General features: G+C 39.1%; 1 protein-coding gene across 2 annotated transcripts in view; it reads right to left on the reverse strand.

The window, feature by feature from the left end:
* ARHGAP24 (Rho GTPase activating protein 24) overlaps positions 1-12,942 on the reverse strand; it is a 407,100-nt gene that overhangs the window by 258,216 nt on the left and 135,942 nt on the right. For both annotated transcript variants that reach the window (XM_019552870.1, XM_019552872.1), the window contains one exon: positions 4,615-4,702. In XM_019552870.1, coding sequence (XP_019408415.1) covers positions 4,615-4,702 — 88 coding nt within the window. The remainder of the gene's footprint in view (positions 1-4,614; positions 4,703-12,942) is intronic.

The following is a 12,942-nucleotide window of genomic DNA, read 5'->3' on the forward strand; positions in this document are numbered from 1 at the left end:
TACAACTATAAACTTAAAATTTACTCAAGGTAGTAATATGATAACACCTTTTTGTAGTACTACTTCTTACAGTCCCATTAAATAATTTATTAAAACTGACTTGAGAACCATAGTTGAAAACAGGACCCAATATTGTTTTGAAGGTGAGATGGATTGTAGGAAAGGTCAGAGAACTCACCTATCTGACCAGAGGTAAACGGATTCCTGCGCAGAACGTACCAGCACTTAAGTAGTGCATTATCTCTGTTTCTCTGCATAAAAATTTCCCCTTATAAAAAAAATGTTGCTTGCACAGCAGGAAAAAACCTTAACAATTCTGAGTTTAAAACATGCCAACACTTGAGGAATGAATAGAATGTATGGGTTTTTTTAAATGATAACAGAATGAATATATTTTTAATTATGACAGTCACAAGACACTGGTCTCTGCAAATATAATTCTTTCATTCATCTTCAGAGAAACTCATGTACTGAGAATTATAATTTCATACAATAAAACAACTCCCACTCACATTCCCAAAATAATCTGCATGCATTACCAACAAACACATACACACAAGTTTTAGGGCTGCCCACAGATGAGATAAACAAAAAGAAGAGTTGCAACCATTTCCTTTGGAATTGTAAATAAAATTACTCAAAGTTTTAAACATCAGAGAGAGGAAGTAATATCAAACTAGAGAGTAAATTTGAATGCTATATCATATTAGACCATGTTTACTTCAGGTAAAAAAAAAAAAACCAACTTGTTGCTACGAAGCTATTTTCATGTATGAAAAAATAGAAGCAAAAACAAAGGCTTGACTACTGATGCTAATCAAACACTGCCTAATTATTGTGATTATGGCTAAAAGGTCAGTAACAGTTACCATACATGACATGTGGAGCACTGGTTGTGGTAGTTTGTTTGTTTGTTCATTTGGGATAGGGAACAGGCATAGGATTAAGGAACTAGAATAGGGCAAAACTGGTAACTATGTGGAATGTATAGGTAAATATGTTCATAGTGGCAACTACTCTATCAAGGAAAATTCATCACTATGATATTTAACTGACATCTCTGAGTGAATAATGGAAACTTTGAAAACTTATCACTAATCAAATTAAAACTGAGGAAAGGGACAGAATCATTTTAACCCCCCTTTCTGATATTGTACAACCCTACAAAAGGAATATTTAAATAGGGAGGACTTTATTTCACTTAGTTGCTTTTGAATTCTTAGACAATGAGAGCCAGAATGCGATTACAAATGAGATCAAGACATTCAGTTGTAAGCCTGATGAGCACAAACATTAAGCATATTTTTAAATTCTCAGAACACAGAAGTGATATTAAATAGCTGCCTACAGATATGAGCATGTAGCTACTCAATATATGATAATACCATGGACAGTACAACTAATCCCTTTCCACATTTAGCTTTATTCAAACATGATGAAGTAGAAAACATCTTTAGAAAGCTGTGCATCACGTAAAGTTACCATACAGATATCCACTTTTCTCAGTGTATGTCTCAAAGCTTGTGAAACCCTGGTATGTATATCTTTGCTATGCATCTTGTTTCTATATATAAACATCAAAAATCAAATTATTCACACTTGGCTGCCTAAGGTTTGTCTTCCACCACCAGTTCCATACTCAACCATCTATAGTCCCCCGGATTATCAGAGGGACTGAGAATTTACAGCTCCCTTTGAAGCCAACCTGGTTTGCAAAGTTCAGCCCAATTGCCTTCAATTTTCTTGGCGGCAGAAAAAGAGAACAGAATGAGCTTGTATTTGGAGAAATCACAAGACTGATTGATTTTGATGTTAGTGCTGTCCATGACTGTGACAGCCAGCATTCCCATTACAAGGCCACATTACCCAGGGCTTCATAACCTGGCCTTGAAAACTTATTCTAGGATGGAACTTGGCAAGTAAAATCCTTTCCTGGAAGTAAACAGTTAGGTATATGCCAACATTTCTGACATCCACCTGGACATTTCAAATTATAGAGAGAGAGAAAAAAAAAATAGATATTGACTAAAACACTGTTGTGCTCTGACACTCAAAAGACAGGATTAAGCATGGTATTTCTATAATGAATTACAGCCAGTTATGCAGGAAAAAGTGTTCAAACTTCTATATCTATAAACACAAAAATTATCTGAATTTCAAGGGTAGCGAGTACCTGCTTCCACAGATTTCAGTAGGATTTGAGGAGACTTAGCACTTCTGAAAAATCAATCCACTTTTATTGTGTTGTTTAAATACCAGTCCAGGTGCATACCTTTAGCCAAGTGGATTAAAATGTTAGCACTAAAACCTTAATTAGTGAAGTTCTCACTTCCATTTGCCAGTTTCCAAGCAAACTAATACTCTGTCTTTCTTGTGTACCTGGATTTCTAAAAGGCTTTCAATGGGAAAAGGAATTAAGCTCAGTGTTGGTTTTATTTAAAGTCAGTGACTAATGGAATGGTCTCTAACAGTAATTCAAAGCCTTGACATCTGCCACATGGTCCCATATTGGGAAATTTATTGAGAATTATAGCCAAAAAACAAAATAGAAAAAGGAAGTTTGTGGGAAAACCACATAGGATTATTGCATTTACTTTCCCATATGAAAACTAATAATATGCATCTGACTAATTTTTCTGCGCTTCAGCTGAATCAATTAACATTTAGCCATGGATGCTATAGCTGGCCAGCTGAGCAGAGGCTGACAGCTATCTGCATTGTTTTACAAAAATGTTTTCAAGCCTACAATTCCAGGCATTTCAAACCTGGAAAGTTTTGAAAGTAAGGAAAAATGATCCACTGCCACTGTATCAAAGTTACATCAATGACAAAAATCCCATGAGGGCAGACAATTTTAATGGGAAGACTGAAGCATCCCAGAATCAGGAAACTCAAAGCATTGGCTTCAACAAGACCTTTCTACCTATTCTGTAGGATAATACAACGACATAACAGCCAGTTTGGTGTGAGGATGACTCAACCGTAATGATTTCAGTGCTTCTTCCAATAAAACACAGAATGGGCATTAAAGCTGCTTATGCATAACAAAAGCTGTCAGGAAAGTTAAGAGACAGTGAAGATTCAGTCTACCATGTCTCTTTGCTACTTGCTTTCCTCTTCCCATTACTGTGGCTGCTCTTAAATATTTTACAAGAAAAACAACCACCACTGCCTCCACCTCTCCCTCCCCATTCCCTCTCAGTGAATATACCATCCTGTAAAAATAACTTCTTAACTTATAACGCTTGTTGGAAAATACCAGTTTGTACCGGAAAGTTCAGGGGACTTGTTTCTGTATTTTCTGGGGGAAAAAAATTAAAAAAAAAAAATCAAATCAAACTTTCAGTGAAAAGCTAAAATTCATATAATTTCAACTTTTGTAATTTGTTTTCTGTAATTTTTAAGTTGTTCTGCAATGAAAAAAAATGTTTGAGAAAAGTGTTTGAATTGTTAATCACATCCCTATTTCACTGTATGAAACATGTGGCATGAACTCAGACCTTAGTTTTATATTTTCATATGAAATGACCGCCCAGGCATGCCACAAAAGACACCTACCAGTACTTGATGGGGCTGGTAGAAATTGAATTAAGCATTAGGAGTCTTTATAACATTGCTTTATTACTTAAAATTAGCAAACAGTACTCCTTATTCAGGCTTGAACTTCTCTCCTCACCTTTTTCCAAAAAGTGTCCGACACATCAGCTTCCAGGATTACACTGCATCTCTATCCTCTGTTTCCCACCAATCACCCAACTCCTACTATAGCTTAAATATGAATTAGCCAAGATGCAAGCTCAGCCAATAAGTCTTTCCATTTTGGCAAGTTCTAGCCTGGAAAGAATTCAGAATTCATTAAACTTCACATGCGTAAGAATTCAATGCATTGGCACTTCTCTTAGGTCAAATGCACTTAGGTTCCATAACTTATCCTTTTAAAGGGTGCAGAGGGGTAATGAGTTGAAAGCGATGAGGAAACAGAACAGCAGGAGATTGGCAGGTAGCATCTAGCAAATTTAATGGGATGACTAGGGATAGGGAAGGCCAGAAGGGTAGCCAGGCTGATGGACCAAGCTAGCAGTAGTAAAAGGGTGGCAATCCTTAATCAAACCATCTTCAAGTTTTAAAATAATACTTCAGAAGGAAAAAAGGTTCAAGACTGAGTTTCAAAACCAACAATTACTTTTGCAAAGTTGGTTTCAGTCATCCCTAGGAATGATAAAGTATCTTTAATAATGATAGTTATGCTAGCAGGCTGCTGTTAAATCACTGCACATTTATTGTATCATAGGACACTATCTCCCTTTGTAACAGCTAATATTACAAAAAGCAGCACCAAGTAAAGAATGCTGGAGGGATAAGCATTTCACTCTATCCTCAGAGCCCTCACAGCAGAACAGTTGTATTATTTGCTGACAAATAAAAATCATAATTCCCTTACACAACCCAGGGGTGAATGGAAAACAAAAATGAAAGAGCAACTTATTAGCAAAATTAACCATTTTTTTCTTAAACTGAATAATTAATCATCTTCACTCTCCCTCTGGGCTGAATCAAGTTGGTTATTAGTCTTTGGGAATGGAAGTGCAAAGACATTTTTACAGAACATCCTACCAGGAATAACTTCAAAGAGGAACTTTCCTGGACTTTCTTCATTGCAAGCATGCTCAATCACTCTGTTGCCAGGCAAGAAAATGGTGCCCTAAAAAGATCAACAAATAAATAGGATCAAAACTATTTATGTGAAAACCCAAGTTACAATCAATGCAGTAACCCTAGTGGTTTTTATATATATAATTTTTTTTAAATGAAAAATCACTTTTTAGCCTTCCCATATTTCCAATTTTCAACACGCTACAGATGTGAGGGGGGCAATCCAGAGCTTTGCTTATGTGTGAAAGGAACAGGTAGGCAGATGGGACTTGGGAAAGTGTAGAAGGCAACTAGAGGGTGAGGAATAAATTCAGTTGCTAAAAATTGCAAAAAAAAATCTTAGTTTTTTTGTGATTTAATTGGTCTAATAAAAGGTATAATCTCTGAACCAAGAGTTCTAGAATTTTGCATTTCTTTCTGTCTTAGACCAACACAGCTACCAAATACATCCCCGAATAAAAATGTTGAAATTTAAACTTGGGATCAGAAGTAGCAACTCCTAGCAGACAAATGAGGAAGCACAGGAGCTATTGTTTTGCTGTCTGTGGCTTCAGGCCAACACTATATTACACAGGGTTCATATGTTTAATTTATCCTCAGAACCATGCAGTCTAAAAATATCTTTTTTAATGAAAACTTTGATTCTGGAGCAAGACAGTTTCCAGTTTCTGTTCTCTATCCTTGTTCCTGGAGGATCAGAGCAGGCAGCACATAAAATATGCTCCACTTCCACATGCTTAGCACCATTATAGTTTTGCTCTGCAATAAAAAAGTAGCAGCCACCAGCAGATCTCCCATTGAAGATTTATTTGCTGGATGGCACTAATGACCTTACTTCGCTTCACCTTTCCTTTATCCTGACCAAAACCTAATCCTTGTATTTTCATTCCACTCCTCTTCTTGGTAGCCCGCCTCCCCATTTTGTTCATTTCAGCTACATGGAGGTGACAGACAACCTGTGACACATGCTGAAAGCCTCTACCACAAGGTAGCACTTAGGATTTTAAACTGTAAATTGTACAGTAGGCCTGTGCGAATCGACTAGTATTCACTTGGATTCGGCCGATTCAGGGGGACAGTTATTCAATTCAGTGATTAGAATCACTGTCCTGAATTGATTAGGCCAAATCTGATTCAGAGATTTGACTACTGCTGAATCTCTGAATCAGCCAGGCCAGGCCCATCTCCTGCCCACTCTCCTAGCCTGGCTGCCCCGCCCACCTCAGCTCCTGGCTCTTTGAAAAAAAAAAAAAGCCCCGTTTCAGCAGGTGCGGCCAGGCAGGGGGCGATCCCCACTGCCTCATGCCACGTGGAGGGCTCTGCACAAGCTCCCTAAGCCCCAAGGCCACTACAGGAGCAGGACTCCCAGGGCTTTTCTCCACTTTTTTGTGGGTTTTTTTCTTAAAGGGCCAGGCAGGAGGGGCAGCTATGGGGAGGCTCAAGCAGGGGGGGAGTTGTAGGGCTCATGCAGAGCCCCCCCATGTAGTACGGGGCAGTGGGGATCATGCCCCTCCCCCCAGCTGGCAGCACTCTGTGAGCACTGGGACTTGTTTTTAAAGTGCCGGGAGGCTGGGAGAGCAGGTGGAGTTCGGGGAGGAGGCAGGCAGTAATCCCCCTATGGTCTCTTTCTTCAGCCCCCCTCCTTTACCCCCTTAATTAATCAGCTCTGAGTCCAGCTACAGCTTCCTGCTGCAGCCACCAGGGAAGATTTGATGAGCTTTGAATTGATTTCGACCTTTTTATTGGTCCTCTGATTTGAGATACGGAGACGGAGATTCAGCCACCAAATCAGGCCAAATCTCCTCCAAATCAAATCACCACCTGAACCATCTCACAGCCCTAACATACAATCCAGGGGCTTATTAAAACCAGTTTCCTGTTTACCCTGACACTGAAACATTAAAAACATTTTGGGGGCTGTACTGAAGTGCAAACATGATTGAAAGCTTTTCCCTCAACCCTGTTATTTCTGACAAATACATTGCCTCCTTCCTCTGAGACTTCAATTATTTTCATTTTTAGATATTATAACCCCTCATGGTGTCATTTCCTACTAAGCTGCCAGGCAAGGCATAATGAAACTATGATGGGTTGGACCTCAGTGGGTAAATTTTCAAAGCAATATGCAGAGAATTGAATTAGGCACACAGTCTCCATTATTGTTTATATATGCCTAATTCCAGATACTTCACAATTTTTGCATGGGTACAGCTACATCCTTAAAGTAGATGACTTCTGTAATTCATGCATATAGAGTCCATTTTGAACTGTTTACTGCATCAGAAAATCACAGTGATCATGTCATGAAGTCAATTACCTGATGGTATTACGCACATCCACACATGTAATGCCAATGTTGCTACTTAAAACAGGTGATAAAACAAACTGACTAAACCACAGCCAAGAGTCTCTCTTTAACAAAACTTGTGAACAGACTCCTGACACAAGAAATGGAAGGAGATTGTCCAAAACTAACAAATACTGAGCAAGCCACTAGGGCATCTTATGTCACTTGCAGTGCTGCCTAACTTTACTAGCTTGTGTACTATGAATGCTACAGGGACTTCAAATGAAGTAATAGGCCACATACTCCTAAGAGATACATGACCACCCAGGATTTCACATTCATCACTAACACAAGCAAGGCCAGGCAAACCTTCACAGTTCCAAATGGGACTTGGGTCCTTCTCCAAGGGTTTGATTTTGTGAGATATTGAGCTCTGAAATCCCACTGATCTCAGTGGGAATTGAGGGAGCTCAGCACCTGCCATGATTTTACTCAATATCTTGCCAACGCAACTCCTAAAAGCACCAGCTTTTAATGCATAACTGTGTAACGGACATATATTTTCCAGCTATAGAAGCAATTTCAATCATCTAGGGATAAGCAGGTCTAAGTTTCTATTTACTAGGGGAACTGCTACATATACATCCTAAACAACCCATTAGTCTCCAGCTAAAAAAAGCCACTTTTTGTTTATACCTCATTCTGTTTTGTTAGCTATTTTTTGTTGCAAGGGCTGAGCTTTAATACTGAGATCATCTGAACTCCAGTTTGCCTCTCAAGATGACAGCAAGGCTCTATAAATAGGGGGTAAGACGTTTGCCCACCACAGTCTGCCTTAACTTTTTGCTATCTTAATTCTGTAAATCCTTAACTAGGAATATTATCTAAGAATCTATCACAACCCTTTTAACTGGGAATGCTGGCATTTTTGCTTTGCAAGATGCAAAGAAAATTGAGGAAGTATCTCCTATAGGGAACAGATCCAGAGGGGTTGTAGTAGCACAATCACAGCCCCTCTTTAGCTATGCTGCATGCGAGCTCTCGACTCCCAGTCTGCCTCTGAGGGAGTGCTGCCATAAAGTCAGAGGGGAGGGGTAGAAGGGGAAGGGTGAGCAGCACCAGCATTTTACCCCTGGGCTCCAGAGCTGTGTGAAAAAGCAGGAGCTCTGGCCAGACCCCAGAACTCACTGCTCGTGGGGAGCTCTCAAAGGAGCCCACACTGACCATACAGTGAATTGAACATGCACTGAACAGCCAAAGAATGGGGGAAGGGCACAATGACCTCACCCTGTTCCCCAGTCCAATATCAAATGAAAAATTCCCTGTGGTTATCTGGGAGCCCCATCCTCAACAACAGTGTGAAGTTTAATTTTTGTAGGCTTTATTTCTGTCATCCAAACATGCTGATGCTAAATGGCCCATAGTTTCATTTCTGATTTGAATGTTCTACTGTTTTAAGTAGCTCAGTGGCAACAGCAGCCAGAGCGTAGGAAGCCCCTGCTGTGATAGTTTATGCTCTGCCCCAGTCTCCATGCTCGGAATAATAGCACACTTTCCTTTCTCACCCAGTTTGGTCCAGGCTGCCTAAATAGCTAGCTATGCCTCTGCGTATTTCTTTTTCTTTCAAGACAGTCACTCTCTCTCAGTCTCCTTCAATTTCTCCATCACCCTCTTTTTATCCAACTTGGATCTACTTTCCCATCCTGTATTCCCTAGTCACCTCTGCTCCCTTGTTTACCTGTCCCTACTTCAATCCCCCTTTGTTGCCAGCAATATGGTTTATTTTAGCTCAAGTCTTGGAACTTGGCCAGCCTAAAGTACAAAAGTTCAGTTTCCTTTCTACCAGAAATATCCTCATAGGTGGGGTAGGGCATGTTGTGAACATATGAACACTAAAACATTGCTCTTCCTAAATAAATCTTTCCATCACATACTTTACTTTTTCCTTTACTCTCCCCTCACATGTGGCAGTCTCTTCCAAATATTTATTTATACTTATTTTTATATGTTTGATAGCTAGCAATTCTTTTTTCTATGATTTGAAGAATCCCAGGCCTATCACTAGTAAAAATAAGTATTTTTCAATTATGAAAAGACTGCTCAACAGTTTTTAATTGACTTTGTATTTTGCTCACATGTTCTCAGCTGTTTCCTTTGATGACCACTTCCACTGCTTACAGGACTTTTTGTGTTTTTTCTCTTGTAGGGTGAACCCACAACACAGCTGAGACGTATTTTTCATTAGAGGTTAAAAATAGGAACCCAGTATTTGGTTTAGGCTCATTACTAGTAACTGGAGGTCCTTACTCCTACCAATAATGGATTTAAAGTGTGTCACCAAGGTCGAGAGCTAAATAGTCTGGTTCCCAACGTTAAGTTCCAAGTCTGGATCTTGATCTAACTGCCACGCAGAGGTGTGTGACTTCTTTGCCTAATTTCTCATAGCATAAATTAAACATATTAAATATAACCAAAGGGTTGAACTATCCAAGCAGCAAAACAACCAAATGAAGAGCCACATACACTGGGACTAGTAGAGAGAAGGCAGAGAAGTTAAGACAGAGAAAGATTCGCAGTTCTTGTGTGCAATGGATCAGACCTGCTGCCTCCCCTTTGACCTCTGAAATTGCTTTGTGGTATTAAGTCAGGTGCTTGATACCAGTGCCTGTTTTTAGAAATATATAGATAAAAAGGAAAAATGGAAAAGACAACTCTAAGCCTTAGTTCACTATCCAGTTAAGTCATGAGGAAACAATTGAGGAAACTGGCACTTATTCACTGGAGCTGCATTTTGAGGATAGCCAAGAAGATAATTTGTCTTTTAGGTAGTTACACAATATAAATGCGGCAGCTTGCTGGCAGCAGCCCAGCCTGCCAACTTGGAAAGGCTCCGAACAATTGGTGGGATGTTCCCACCAATCAGGCAAATGGCAGGGAAGAGACTTGCGCCGCCCCTATCCAAGGGCAAGGGGGAAGAGCCGGACCCCAGAGGGGACTAACTCCCCTCTCTTTTGATTGGTCCATTTTCAATCTGGGGTGGAGTCCCAGAAGAGAATTAAAAGGCAGTGTGCCCGGCATATGGGCATTTGCAATGTGGGATGCCAAAGAGGGCTGTAAAGAGCTGGCAGACCTGGCCAGTGGGGCAGAGCTGTTGCCCCAGAAGACCCCAAAGCCTCCTCATCGGGAAGGGAATGGTGAAGCGGCCACGCTCCTCAGCCCTGCCACAAGGGAGTGCAGCGAGTGCTGCACAGCCAGTGCACAGAAGGTCCAAGAGGGACCAAGACCCTGACTTTTCCATCTTACGTTTCTGTGCCTCATATTCTGTGAACCCTGCACCTCATATTCTGTGAACCCTGCATCTCAGAGTATAAGGTTGAATGACCTTCAATGAGACCCTTGTTTTGACTGTGTTTGATTTCTCACCTGTATATAGAATGTTTCATTGACTGGTATATAAGCTGCTTAGCTTCTATATCTTATGTGTTCTATATCTAAATATGTTAACACTATAACTTTTATATCTTATTAAATTTTTATATAGTTAAGCTTTAACACATGTTCTGGCCTTGCTCCATAGGTGGAAGGTGGGAAACTGTGTGCCACAGGCAGTTTCACCCCACAGTGGTACTGTGTGCTGTGACAGCACACCTGCTCTACTAACATTCCCTACATTTGGAGAGGGGAGTACAACATTGGGACCACCCGGGTTAAATAAATATACATTGGAGTATCAGTGATGGAAACTTATTTTTGCCAAAAAGCCATTTTAAATGTTACCACTTCGTAAACTCAAAATCAATAAGGTTAACCCTAGCAAGGTACTGAACTTCAAAACATGTGTAAAGAACTCTTAAGTAACTCAAAAACAGCTGAAACTGAAGTATAAAACAATTCATTTTAAAAATACAGCTTTTCCAATTCCTTTAAAAGTGGCTCAGGTTTTCAAAAAGCAAGTACAAAATTACTTTGGGAATGTACCAAACACGAAAAGTTGCAGAACAAAGGAGGAACTTTTCTGAAATTTATAAATGAGCAAAAGTTCTAAAAGGAAACTATTTTGTAATCTTACTTGCAAGCAATTAGTGACATCTATAACTAACATTTAAGACTAGGAGAGTTTTCATGCCTGTAATAAGTCCCATCTGCAATTGCTTTGCAATTCAAACTCAATACAGAAAATATGTAACACTTAGCCTTGGTTTTAGAATGAATTTCATGCACTGAATATTTGATCAGGAGTATGAGTAAGCGCAGGCATAAAGATACTCAAGAAAATTAATTGCACGTGATTTTATTTAATTAAATCAAACCAAAAATGCAAAATTAAGCAAATCTACAGCACTGTAAACTAAACTCAAACTACAAATGAAGCCGTAAGTAAAATATGTATTTAACTTCACGGACTAGCTATTAGCTATATATCTATGTCATAAAGAACTTAATTTATAGTCCATCAGATTTTCAATTCTTTGATGTATAAAGAGCCCTTAATGCTTATTTTTGTTTATTTTACAATGAAATGTCTCAATGAGACATTTCATAGAAAAAAACGCCTACTAAAACTAGAACAAGGGCACCTATACACACACAAACACACTCTACAAATTTATCTTCTCCGGCAATTGAAATTTACATCGGTGTGTAAGTGACATGTAAATTTATATTAAAGGATCTCAGATAGAAATGTCAACCAATTACTCTGCTTCATAAAGAAAAGATGCACTTGAATGGTAATCGGGGTTATTTTGCTGTCTGTCTAAAAGTCTCAAAGGAAATATAAGCACACATAAAAGTGAAAAAAAATTTAAAATAGCTTTGTTGTGCAACATGCACCTGGAGTTTTCAGACAGAAAAGGGAAATTCTAAAGAAAGTTGAACAAGAACTTTTTCACTTCCCACTGAGGCTGCAGTCACACACGTGAATCTGGTTTCACCATGTGTACATACTTCCCCATTTAATAAGTACTGTAACCATCTTTATAACAACATGTAGACAAACAGAAAGTAAGCATTATTCTTTCTTCTTACCATCTGTTAAAAGGTTTCATGGGAGCATTCGTGCTATCGGTATAAATAATGAATTTATAAATAAAGAAACATTTCTGTAGAATAAAGCAACACTTTGACATATGACTGAACTATGTGTCTTGTTGTAAACAGTATGTTCAGGACAATTTCCTCCACATCTCATGTTACTGTTGCAGTGGTTACACTGTACACCAGTTGGACTGATGTGTCCATGTGTCTAAGATCAGATTCATTTTCAGTGTTTGGCCAAACACTGAATTTTCTAAAGTGTCTGGAGTGCCAGCAGAGCTCCTACAGGTTAAAAAATGCTAAGCATTCATTTCTTCCTCTCTCTATCAGAGAAAATAAAATTAGTAACTTGGGGGGGGGGTCAGACCCAAGATGAATATTCATCCTCCTCATAAAAACAGGGACCAGATTTTTTTTTTTTTTAAATAAACATGCTATTGAGAATGTGGAAATTTATGTTCACTAATTTCAAACTCATTTTAATATTGGTTCGAAAGTTTGACTTCTGCTCCGTGGGTGCTTGGAGATGCAAAAACAAACAAACAAACAAACAAACAAACCCCCCATGCTTTACTTTAAACTCAGCGTGTTCTCATGCCAAGCCCCTTGCATGCCCAGAAGAGGCAAGGCATTACTTTGACCTGGCTTGCCCAATGTCTGTAAAGTTTGAGCACTTTAGTGGGACTCTTTGGGCACTGGTTAATAGCTGGTTAAATCAGTTTTAGCTAAAAGCGCCAAAAAGCCCTGCTGATCTTTACAGACACTATAGAGCCAGGTTGAACTAATGTACTGCTGCTTCTGATAAAGCGCAGTTTTGTTTTGTTTTTCTTTTTAACAGCTGCAAGCCACATGTGATATTGGACTCGTGTTCTGCTTCTTTAAAAAAATAAATAAAAAGGTAGGAAGAAAACTCATGAACACAGGTACTCAATTACTCAATACAAGAGTAGTTTTTTTTACCCCAT

The sequence above is a fragment of the Crocodylus porosus genome, unplaced genomic scaffold (genome assembly GCF_001723895.1).
Source record: "Crocodylus porosus isolate Cpor-Errol unplaced genomic scaffold, CroPor_comp1, whole genome shotgun sequence".
Lineage (NCBI taxonomy): Eukaryota > Metazoa > Chordata > Crocodylia > Crocodylidae > Crocodylus > Crocodylus porosus.